Genomic DNA, 12,290 nt, shown 5'->3' with positions numbered 1-12,290 from the left:
TCCTTCTCCCAAAGCTGGGACCCCAAATATACACCCCCCTTCCCTTTCTTCCCTGCTCTGTATTCAAACTTAAAACAGCATTAAAGTTCAGAAAGGGAGAGAGAGACAAACAGCCAAGGCTTCTGGCACGAAACAAGCTTCCTCCCCACAGGGAAAGTTGTAACAAGTCCCTTCTCTGCTTAGCCACTCTCCTAATACCCTGTTCAACTTAAAAGCTTATTAAACTGTCACTCTCTCTTCCTCTCTCTCTCTTTCACCCCCCCCCCCTTTCTATCCTCTTCACGTCAGCAAGGGAGATTTGCGTCTATTTAAGAAAAAGAAAAGCCAATCAAATTAACATATCTTCTCATTCCGTATATTTTATTTCAGTCTCCCTGTTCTCGAGCATGTATCCCGAATGTTATGTAGATACTGGTTTTAAGGGCAAAATATGGTTGAGTCAAAGGCTGGTTACGGCAGGGACTTCCAGGGCAGCTGCTGAAAAGCTACACCTGTACATGTGAAGCTCCTTTTATTCTTCCAACATGGTGGTACCTACACCTTAGGAACTCCCTGCCTGTGGATGCCACCCAGGTGCCCTCACTGTGCCCTTTCCAATGCCAGCCCAAAATATTTTTGCTTGGGCAAACACTCAGGCATGAAGAATCTTGACCTGCATTCTAATGTAGCTTTTAGCTTATTGTTAATTATTTTGTGACGGTTTTCAATAACTGCTTTTACTGATCATTTCGTTTTTTGGGTCTGTTTGTAAATTGCTTTGAGTTTCGTTTTGCTTTTTACAAGTGGTACATCCATTTTATGAAATACAGTCGTACCTTGGAAGTCAAACAGAATCCGTTCTGGAAGTCTGTTTGACTTCCAAAACATTCGGAAACCAAAGAGCAGCTTCTGATTGGCTGCAGGAAGCTCCTGCAGCCAATCAGAAGCCCCGTCAGATGTTTGGCTTCCAAGAATAGTTCGCAAATCAGAACACTCACTTCCGGGTTTGCAGCGTTCGGGAGCCAAAACCTTCGGGAACTAAGCTGTTTGAAAACCAAGGTACGATTGTAAATCTGTTTCTTGGGAGTCGGGCCTTTGACCCGTCAAGCTGAGTCCTGTCTACCCTGACTGGCAGCAGCCCTCCAAGGAAGCGTTTCTCCTGCTTGCTCTGCCTCTGCAGCTCTCTCTAGCTAACGAGATATGCCAGGGATTGGTCTGAGGCTGTAAAGGGGCAAGACGACTCAGGCTTCCCTAGGCAGGAATTAACCCTGCTGCCGCCCCGCATCCTGTTTCATTGCGGAGTGGGTCATAGTCCTCCTTTTCCTCTGCCGCGCCCCTTTCCCCCTCACCAAGAGCGAGCAGGAGGAGGGGAAGGAACTGCTCTTTTGTTTCTCTGCACTTACTTATTCAGAGGACTGCTGGATCAAAGAGCTCCCTAAGGCATGTACATAATAAAATTGTACGCGCCTCCTGGCAGAGACCCTAAAAAGGTCTGCATTAGGGAAGCTCACAGCTGGCTGCTGGCTCCCTTCGAAGACTCTTCATAGTGTAGCCCAGAACCTCGACTATCCTGATGCTACTGACAGGACCCCCCCCCCCTTTTCCTGTGGGGTTAGCTCAGCCCTGGTTAAAAGGGGCTGCCCATTTAAGGCTTCTCTGGGGCTCGGCAAAGACTCCACTGTGGTTCCTTCCGGCTTCTTTCTCCGCAGGGGGAGCCCATGAGGATCATTTACCGCATGCGAGGCTTACTGGGCGATGCGACAGAAGAGTTCATTGAGTCGTTGGACTCCACTACAGGTACGGCGCTTGCTTCTCCCTCGACAGCTACTGGCAGTGGGAGCTCTGTGGGGCTGAGGTTGCCTCCCTTGGAGAAAGTCACTTTTGCAGTCCAACTGCTTTGAACACCTCTGACCTGGTTCTGGTCTCAACAATCCTGGGTTGCATCCAACCAAGTTCTACTCAAAACAGATCCATTGACGTGGATGGAACCATAAGTTAAGTCATGTCTGTTAGCCTCAATGGATCTACTCTGAGCAGGACTTACATTGGATAGAATGCAGCGAACCTTTGGGGGAACTGAGTGGTAAACAATCTGTGCATCGGCCACCCCTCCCTGGGAGGGAATTACCTGTGCAGAAGATCCATTGACTTCAGGTGTGGGGAACCTCCCCCACCCCCAATGTTCCTGAACTTCAAACTCACCTAGTGAAGCTGAATGGTGGAAGATTTAGGTTGGACAAAAGAAAAGACATCTTCATTCAGTGCCTGGTTAAACTATGGAACTCACTTCCACAGGAGGCAGTGATGGGCAACCAACTTGGATAGCTTTAGAAGAGGATGGGGCAAATTCATGGGAGGATAAGGCTTATCAGTGGCTTCTGGGCACTGTGAAGGCTTTGCTTTCAAATACCAGTTGCTGGAAACGGCAGAAGGAGAGAATGGCTCTTGTACTCAGGTCCTGCTTGCGGGTTTCCCATAATGGACATAAACAGGATTCTGGGCTAGGTGGGCCCCATTGGGCCTTATCCAGCAAGCCTCGTCATCTTAATTTACATCAGTCCTGGCAAGTATCCCTGGCCAGGGATGATGGGAGTTGCAGCTCAGCCACCTCCAAATGGTTTCCCCCCACCTGTTTAGCTGCTCTTTGGCAGAAGGGGGGAAACGTGGCCTGGCGCTGTCCCCCTTTGAGTCCTCCCCCCGCAGTGGCTGGTGTGTGCTTCCTCCCAGCTTTGTTGATGCCATTGCCTCTCTCCTGTCAGCCTCTTTCTTTTCCACAGATGAAGCGGAGGATGAGGAAGAAGTGTACAAAATGGCGGGCGTGATGGCACAGTGCGGGGGGCTGGGCTGCATGCTGAACCGCTTGACCGGCATCAAGGATTTCAAGCAAGGCCGACACCTCCTGACAGTGAGTCTCTTCTCAACCCCCGCATCGCTCCCTCTTTCTGTGTTTGTTTGTGGCCCTTTCAGGTTCATTGACAAAGGACTGAATGGGAGAACCATTCGACAAGCTTTCCCAAGGTCATCTGTTCGGCCATGGTGAGAACAGGGCGCTGGACCAGATGGGCAATTGGCCTGATTCAGCAGGCTCTTCTTGGGTCCTTGTATTCTTTTGCTCACAAGAGCACTCCCCCCAATTTTCTTTATTATTTACTTATTCGTAACAATTACATAAAAAGGGACGCGGGTGGCGCTGTGGGTTAAACCACAGAGCCTAGGACTTGCCGATCAGAAGGTTGACGGTTTGAATCCCCGCGACGGGGTGAGCTCCCGTTGCTCAGTCCCTGCTCCTGCCAACCTAGCAGTTCAAAAGCACGTCAAAGTGCAAGTAGATAAATAGGTACCGCTCTGGCGGGAAGGTAAATGGCATTTCCGTGCGCTGCTCTGGTTCGCCAGAAGTGGCTTAGTCATGCTGGCCACACGACCCGGACGCTGTACGCCGGCTCCCTTGGCCAATAAAGCGAGATGAGCGCTGCAACCCCAGAGTCGGCCACGACTGGACCTAATGGTCAGGGGTCCCTTTACCTTTAACAATTACATACCACCCTTCATCCATAGATCTCAAGGCGGTTCACAGAATAAAAAAACAAGAAGAAACACCAGCCATCTTACCTGCTGCCTGCCTGTCGTTCATTAGAGCCAGTGCTCTAGTGGTTCGCGTGTTTGTTGGACTGTGACCTGGGAGACCAGAGTTTGAATCCCCTGTCAGTCATGAAGTTCATTGGGGTGACCTGGAGCTGGTCCCCATCTCTTGGCTTCACCTATCTCACAGGGTTGTAGTGAAAACAGCTCAGTGGCAGAGCCCCTCTTTTGCATACAGAACTTCCCAGCAGCATCTCCAGGGAGGGGCTCCCTGCCTGAAACCCTGTGGAGCTGCTGCCAGTCTAGACACAATACTGAGCTAGATGGGCCAGTGGCCTGACTCTGTATAAGGCAGCTTCCTATGTCTTCGCACAGAACTGTAGTGTTGGAATGGAGCCTAAGGGTCATCTGGTCCAATTCCCTGCAATGCAGTAATCTTGCCCACACCCGTCCCTGGGGCCATCTTGAGAACTTAAGCATCAGGTCCCCCTCCCCCTATAAAATCTTTAAACAACTCAGGACCGCAATACCTCAAGGCCCGCCTCTTTCCATATGAACCTACCTGAGATCATTTTCTTCTGATGCCCTCCTTCGTGTGCCTCCTCTTCAAAAGGTCTGGAGGGTGGCAACATGAGAACGGGGCCTTCTCTGCAGTGGCTCCCCGTCTGTGGAATGCTCTCCCCAGCGAAGTTCACTTGGTGCCTTCATTACACACCTTTAGGCGCCAGGCAAAAAGGTTCCTTTTTCATCAGGCCTTTGGTTGATCCGATTTACATCCTATTCCCTTTTAAAATGTTTTTCGGGGGGGTGGAGGCAAATGGGTGGATGTTTTTGTTTTTATTAGGCATTTGTGGTTTTATATCTTGATTTTATCCTGTGAACCACCCTGAGACCCCCCCCCCCCCGGTATAGGATGGTAAAAAAGGTAAAGGGACCCCTGACCATCAGGTCCAGTCGTGGCCTACTCTAGGGTTGCAGCGCTCATCTCACTTTATTGGCCGAGGGAGCCAGTGTACAGCTTCCGGGTCATGTGGCCAGCATGGCTAAGCCGCTTCTGGTAAACCAGAGCAGCGCACGGAAACGCTGTTTACCTTCCTGCCGGAGCGGTACCTATTTATCTACTTGCACTTTGACGTGCTTTCGAACTGCTAGGTGGGCAGGAGCAGGGACTGAGCAACGGGAGCTCACCCCGACGCGGGGATTTGAACCGCCGACCTTCTGATCAGTAAGTCCTAGGCTCTGTGGTTTAACCCACAGCGCCACCCATGTCCCATAGGATGGTATATAAATTCAATAAATAATAATAATAACAACAATCACCTGATGCCACAAGCCAGGACGGTGATGATGAGGGGCACGACTTTGCCTTGGCTGGCATTGCCTGCAGTTCCTCCCCTTGACCAGAAGGTGGTGCAGGGAGCCAGTGCCTGATCTGCAGGGCTCCCAGCAGGGAGAACCCAGAGCACTCAAGAGATGCAAGCGAGCTAGGGGGGCACAAAGTGAGGAGCAGGTTCCACATTGGGGTTGACGGTCCTAAAATTTGTGAAGGCGACTTCTCACGTCTCCCCCTCCACACAGGTGCTGCTGAAACTCTTCAGCTACTGTGTCAAAGTGAAGGTTAACCGCCAGCAGCTGGTGAAGCTGGAGATGAACACTCTCAACGTCATGCTGGGGACCCTCAACCTGGTAAGGCAGAGCCTCCTGCCATCGGGAGATGGGGGAAAATACGGGGTGGCTGGGCTCCCTCTCTGTTCCCAGAGCCGCCTTCCCACTCCCTGGCCACAGCAAGAGCGGTTTCCATAATTGTTCAGCCACGCTGCCCTCCCTTACCTGTGTGTTATGCCACGCTGGCCTGGGAGGGGGAGGCTGGTACCAGTTGGGCGGCTTCTTGGAGGGTCGGGGCACGGGCTGCTGTGACGCTTCTCGCCACCCTTCTCGTCAGGCTCTCGTGGCTGAGCAGGAGAGCAAAGACAGCGGAGGGGCAGCTGTCGCCGAGCAGGTGCTCAGCATCATGGAGATCATCCTGGATGAGTCCAACGCAGAGCCACTAAGTGAGGACAAGGTGAGTGTTTGTACGTGGGAGGGGTGGGGGCAAGGGGGAGCTTTGCGGTTTCTGCATCCAGGGAGCAGATTTCATTCTTCCCCTCCCTTGATCCTCTTCACTGTTGTTCTGATTTTGTATGCTTGTATTTTGCCCATCTCTCTTTAGGAACTCTTGATTCGCCAGAGACACAGGCGGCATTGCCCAAATCAGGGATAGAGAGCCAGTGGTCCTCCAGATGTTTTGGGGCTGCAGTTCTCATCGTCCCTGGGCTGCTGGGATTTGGGGTCCCAGGAACATCTGGAGGGTCACAGCTGGCTCCCCACTCCTGGTCTAAATAACAATTTCTTCATGGCTCTGTTGAGCAGCATACAGAGACAGGTGGAATTAGCATTGTTGTGGGCAGCTGTGGGTTGGAGTCGAGGGAAATTCCAGCAGGTGCCCAGGGCCCTCACAGTCCACAGGATCCAGAAAGCTGTCCCAGGACAAGCAGGAGGTGCAAATTACAAATACAATTGCAAGACGTGTCTGTGCCAGGACCCTTCCATTGCAGTCTCTCATGCCCTCCCTGCCCCACCTCTCCATTCCAAAAGCTCTTATTATTCCACTATCAGTTCCATTCTTATTATTATTCCTCTGCTGGGGATCACTAATAGCTGAGAGCTGCTCCTGTCTTTCTGGGCTGGGGGTTAAGAAGGGATCTGACCCTGAGGGGGTTTTAATGGCAGTTGCAGGGAGTCTGGCATCCGTCGGCCTTCGGGTAGATTGACAGAGCTGTTCTGTTATTGGCCTCCTGGGAAAGAGCTTAAGAGTGCCATTTCTCCAATGCCTGGAGGTTACTTTGCGGTGCCAGAAAACTGCTTGTGTTCCTCCCACGAGGACGTATGTTTAGGAAACGATGGAAGGATCTGCGGTGGAGAGCTTTTTCATTGACCCTGCATGAGTGCTTGCTCTCAGGGTTCCTGTTGGGACCTCCGGGTTAGCGCCATCGACTAATGGCGGATTCCCTCTGAGCTCCGGAGGGAATCGGCTCCGCAGGATCGGGTCTTGCCGCTGCGGCGACACGGGGACCCTTAAAAATCACAGCCGGTGATGCCTGTGAGCGTGGTGACTCGGCGGGCACCATTTGCGCCCCCCCGACCCGCGAAGGAGCCTTTTTAAAGGCTTCGGAACGGGGGACGGGGTGAGCGGCGCGGTGCTGAGAGTTGACTGCTTCTCCTGCGGAGTGAAGCCGCACTGCCATGGTCGGAGAGCGCTGACTTCTTCTTGTGAACAATTGGACTTTAAAAGCAAAACCCGTGAGTAGTACAGAAATTGGATTTATAAAGAAAATTTTTAGGAATTAGGCACAACCGGGGAAGGTGTAAACAGGAAGTCTGCCTCCACCCCCTTGTAAATAATTTAAAGCAAGGACCTGCTAACTAAGGTCGAGAGAACTCCTCCCCCCCCCTTTTTTTTTTGGTAAAGGAATTAATTTCACGGTTTGGCAGCATAAGAAATTTTACTGGAGGATAAAGAGCTAACTTAGGGAGCTGAAGTGCCACCCCCCCCGGACCCGGGAGTGCTCCGCGAGAGAGCCTGTTGATGAGGTATTGAAGAGCCTGACAGCTGTCAAATTAGCTGTCAAGACGGGAAAAGAGAACTTTGTTTCTGTTGCTTCTGCTGGTTATATTTGTTACAATTTTGTTACAATTTGTTGAAAACAAGGAAGAGCCGATATAAATTAACTTGAATTTTGGATTTGAACTAGAAGGAATATTAAGGAACCAAAATCCCTCTAGAGGGGGTTGTGGGACATTACAAGAATGGCTGGAGAAGGGAAAATCCAGGCTGAACTGGACAGAGTATTTGTTCTCTTGGGAAAGTTACAAGGCCAAATTGATGTTTTGGCTACAAATGTTATAACTCTGGACTTAACTGTAAATAACATCATGGAATTTGATAAGGCTTTGAATCAGGAAGCCTATTCAATTGGACAAAAAGAGAAACTTGAGTTTGAGAATTTGGAGAAGGAGATATTTGTTGTTCCTGAAGAAAAGGAAGGAGGAGCTGTAATTTTGCAGATGACAAAGGAGAGTTTGAGGCCTGACATGATGGTAACAAAGGAAAATAAAAGCTTGATGTGGAAAATCTGGCCTGAATTGGAGATTGAAAAATGGAGAGATCTCCTTATGTGGAGATCTGAAGACCTAAGGATTACAAATTTGCTTAAGGTGGAAGTTGGAGCTTTGGGGACATTTGGACTTGAAAGGAGTAAGAAACAAGATTTGGGCTCCACTTTCAAGTATGGAGGTCTGGCTGGAAGAAACATGGATCCTGTGGGGCCAGAGCTTCTCCGAGATTTGGTGTTCAATATTAAGGACTATCAAAAAAACCGGCAGAGAGGAATTGAGAGAGAATTAAGAGCCTCGGATGTGAGATCTCCAGGCTGATAGTAGATTGACTGATGGACGTTTGTTGGGGATTGAAACCGGGAAAGGGGGGGTGGAGCCTGGGAATCCAAAGGGTACATAATTATAATTTGTTCTGTTTTTATTTTGTTTTGTTATTTGTATGAAAATTGGGAAATTCGTGGAAGGGAATTTGGGTCGACTTTAGAAAAAAATGTTTTAAGAATGTGTATTGATGTGTAAGTATTTTTAATTTTTTTTTGATAAATTTTATTAGTTTTCATCCAGTTATACATTTTGTCTCGAATACAACAAATTATGACTGTTTCGGACATCCTTCAGCGTCTCTGACAATCATCCATATTTATAACTTTAGTACACATTTCCTTCTTTCGTATTGCCATTGTTCCTCCCTATTCCCATTATTTCTAATAAACAATACTTTTTTTTTTTTTACAGTGCCTCTTGAAATCCCACTAGCATTGTATTTACGCCACATATGTTTTTCAGATAATCCACAAATTTTCCCGTCCTCGATGAACTTTTGGTCTTTAGTATATCCAATTTTCCCAGTTAATTTATTCAGTTCCGCATAGTCTGTCAGTTTTGATCTCCATTCCTCTATCGTCGGTATTTCCTCTTGTTTCCACTTCTGGGCCAATAAGATTCTGGCTGCCGTTACAGCATATTGGAAAAGCTTACAGTCCTTTCTTCTTACGTCCTTTCCTACAATACCTAAAAGAAAAGCTTCGGGTTTTTTCACAAAGGTATAACTTAACATTTTTTTCATTTCATTATATATCATTTCCCAAAAGCTTTTCACTTTCTTACATTCCCACCACTGATGAAAGAACGTCCCTTCTTTATCTTTGCATTTCCAACATTTGTTATCAACCTTGTACATCTTTGCTAGTTTTACAGGTGTCATGTACCATCTATAAAACATTTTCATCACATTCTCTTTCAATAACGTACATGCCGTAAATTTTATATTCTCTTTCCACAATTTTTCCCACTCCTCAAATTGAATATTGTACCCAAAATCTTTTGCCCATTGTATCATTACCGATTTAACCTCTTCGTCTTTCGTGTACCATTCCAACAATATCTTATACATTTTTGACAGAAATTTATACTCGTTATTTATTATGTCTTTTTGGAAAGTTGATTCTTTTTCCACATAACCTTTTCCCTTCAGATCTTTTTTAAACATTTCATTTATTTGGAAATAATGCAGCCAATCATGTATATACTCTTTAATTTGTTCATATGGCTTCAATTTCCATTTCCCTCCTTCATTGATTACCAGTTCTCCATATGTACCCCATTTTTCTCTCATATTAGTCTTCTTGACACTCATTACCTCTAGTGGGGACAACCAATGTGGGACTTTTGGTTCCAGTATATTTTTATATCTGTCCCAAACCTCTATTAAAGAACCCCTGAAGATGTGGTTTCCAAATCCTTTGTGAACCCTCTTTTTATCACACCATAAGTATGTGTGCCACCCAAATCTGTTATCAAAGCCTTCAAGATCTAATAATTCCTTATTTTCTAGCTTTATCCATTCTTTTAACCAACATAGACATGCTGCCTCATGTATAAGTATTGATGTTTAAGTTTGGATAAGGTAAAATTGGTTTGTTTGTTTTTTAATGAACTAAATTAAATGAAAATAAGGTTAGCAAAAACAAATTGAGGAACTGGATCAAAGAGAAAAAGTAAAATAATAATATGTTAAGTATTGATGTATAAGTTTGGATAAGGTAAAATTGGATAAGGATTTGCTGAACTAATAATTTGAATTGGAATACAAGAAGGGGAGGTATGAGGAGGTCAGGGAAATATGTTATTGAAAAATAAGTATTGTGAACTCTATGTGTTTTTAAACTCTTTTTCTTTTTCCTTTTTGATTCTTTTTTATTGTATTAATCAGAAAACTTTAATAAATATCTTTAAAAAACAAAACAAAGGGGATCCTGTTGTGTCTCTGCACCATCTGTAATTGGACCCTATAATACTCCCTTGAGGAGGCTATTCAGCTGCCTCTCTGTGTTGCCCTTCAAAGGGGGGTCTGGAAATCAGTGTATTCTAGCCAAATAAAAACATACAGCATCATGCAAAGTGATAAGATTTATTGCAGTCTGCAGAAAGCATAAAATGGTCCAGAAGAATTCTCCAAATTTTGGACCCAGGGCAATAGGTTACAAAGACACTTTATAATATTTTCCCATCCATGATTCCCTCGTGCTCAGTCCTTTCCAAGGCTCCAATTGGTCACCTGAGCACATGGACACCTCATGCTTACTTTTCATTGGTCTAAAAAATATACTTCTACCTACTATACAATATCATAACCGCACATTGCTTTAAAACAAAGATATAAATCCATCCATTCTTTTGCAAATTGTTGCATTTTTAGTACTCTGTTACATGAAGCGTGGAGCGTCTAGTCATTTCAAGGCCACCTCGCCTCTCTGTTATGCAAAATGGATTAAGGCAGAGGCCCAGCAGAGGCAGAAACACAGTTTATAATTCATTTAATGGGGCTGCAGGAAGGAAAAAAGAAAAAGAAAATAGTTTCCCCTTTGGTGAGAAACAACTGAAACTTATTTCTCAATTCTACACATGAGGACAACATTTTGATAAGTGTGAGGAGCAATTACATTAGACCTAAGTATAAAAACAAACACATCTCTGCCAGATAGTGTGTCTGCTTTCTTTCACTATTAATTAGCGAGCGAACGTGGCTTCAGGCTAGTTGACCTTCTTGCAATCTTTCAATACCTGGCAATATTAGAATCATTTTGCAAAGCAAGCCAGCTTCTTATATGTGGGAAGAAACATAGGGCTTATATTTTCAATAAAAAGTAAAAAAAGCATGAAGAAACAAGGGGTCATTGGGGCTACACTGGAAGGCGGCGAGCCAACCTTTAGATAAATGAGAGCGATTGGAAGATGTGTTCAGAACACAGAGGTCCAATAGTTCTTGACCTTCTCTTTGACCATACTAGCACGGTCAGTAGCAGGGGTTATAAACTAGAAGTCCCCTGGGTTAGAGCTGACCCTCTGGAGCAGGCACACTTATGGCATAGTGGGGTTGAGCCATGGGCCCACCCCTCTCTTCTCAGAGTTAGCCCCCAGGGGATATTGCTGGCTGACCAGGGTCTTCAGGTCACAATAGCTGGGCCTGACCAGCCTCTGACCCTCTTCAGCAGCACTCAAGGGTGTTGAACTGTATCTTGCCATGAGCTGAAGGACATCCAGGAACTCCCTAGCGAGACTGGAGGTTTGGCTCTCCCCCCGCCCCCCAAATGATGCCGTAGAGATACTAGGCCTTCTCTTGTTGCCTGCCTAAATGGGATTTTTTTCTTTTCAGCCTTCTGTGTTCATTGGAACACGTGTTTTGTCTCTAATAAATTGGTTTTAATACACGCAGGGAGCGTTTTCTTACAGAGACTTGATGGTGAATCATCCAAATGAATCCAAGACAGGACAAAAAGCCTAAGAGAGTTGGCTTTGCCGGATCAGGGAGTGGTTAGGGGGGTTACCGGAGGGGTGTTGTCCTGAAGGTGTTGAGAATAGAGGGAGAGCAGCAGAAACAGAGGAAGAGGGAATTCGCAGAGAGCAGGGAGGTTGAGAGATTGCGGGGGGCGGATTTGAGAAGCTGCCCTGTAAATGAGGTGTGGGGCAGGGAGAAGGGTGTCCCAAGGCAGATAGACTCCGGCTGTCTTGACTGATGGGCCATTTCCCCCCTCCGCAGGGCAACCTCCTCCTCACGGGAGACAAGGACCAGCTGGTGATGCTACTGGACCAGATCAACAGCACCTTCGTCCGCTCCAACCCCAGCGTCCTGCAGGGCCTGCTCCGCATCATCCCTTACCTGTCCTTTGGGGAGATGGAGAAGATGCAGATCCTGGTCGATCGCTTCAAGCCCTACTGCAGCTTCGACAAGTATGCCTCCCTGGGAACCCTGAACCAAACTCTCCTGCCCTCTCCTGTTCCTTGAGTTTTTAAGTGTGCAAAATAAATTAGGGTGCTGCTGGTTTGAAAGGGCTCTCCTTGCCAGAGGTGCAGCTCTGCTTAATCTCTGGTTCCAGGCTGGCCTCAAAGCTCCCAAGACTCTGCGCAGCCTAGCACACAATCCCCCCAACCGGGTGCCCTTCAGATATTTTGGACTATGCCATCCAGGCTGGGGTGGGGGCATTGTAGCCCCAAACTCTGAAGGGGCACCAGGCTGGTCTCAAACAGTTGGGTTGTCTACAGGAGTCTCTGTATGTTACACAAAAAAGGTGTGTTTT

The 12,290-nt window shown here is 47.0% G+C and overlaps 1 protein-coding gene across 8 annotated transcripts in view; it reads left to right on the top strand.

The window, feature by feature from the left end:
* The window catches only part of UBR4 (ubiquitin protein ligase E3 component n-recognin 4), a 164,504-nt gene that overhangs the window by 136,854 nt on the left and 15,360 nt on the right, over positions 1 to 12,290 (top strand). For 6 of the 8 annotated variants that reach the window (XM_028741577.2, XM_028741584.2, XM_028741580.2 and 3 more), the window contains 5 exons: positions 1,689 to 1,776; positions 2,739 to 2,884; positions 5,137 to 5,244; positions 5,501 to 5,620; positions 11,753 to 11,943. In XM_028741577.2, coding sequence (XP_028597410.2) covers positions 1,689 to 1,776; positions 2,739 to 2,884; positions 5,137 to 5,244; positions 5,501 to 5,620; positions 11,753 to 11,943 — 653 coding nt within the window. The remainder of the gene's footprint in view (positions 1 to 1,688; positions 1,777 to 2,738; positions 2,885 to 5,136; positions 5,245 to 5,500; positions 5,621 to 11,752; positions 11,944 to 12,290) is intronic. The other 2 variants (XM_028741585.2, XM_028741581.2) reach the window with 1 other exon arrangement.

This window comes from Podarcis muralis, chromosome 7 (assembly GCF_964188315.1).
Source record: "Podarcis muralis chromosome 7, rPodMur119.hap1.1, whole genome shotgun sequence".
Lineage (NCBI taxonomy): Eukaryota > Metazoa > Chordata > Lepidosauria > Squamata > Lacertidae > Podarcis > Podarcis muralis.
The sequence above is the reverse complement of the archived record's forward strand: the minus strand, read 5'-3'. Positions and strand labels throughout refer to the sequence as shown.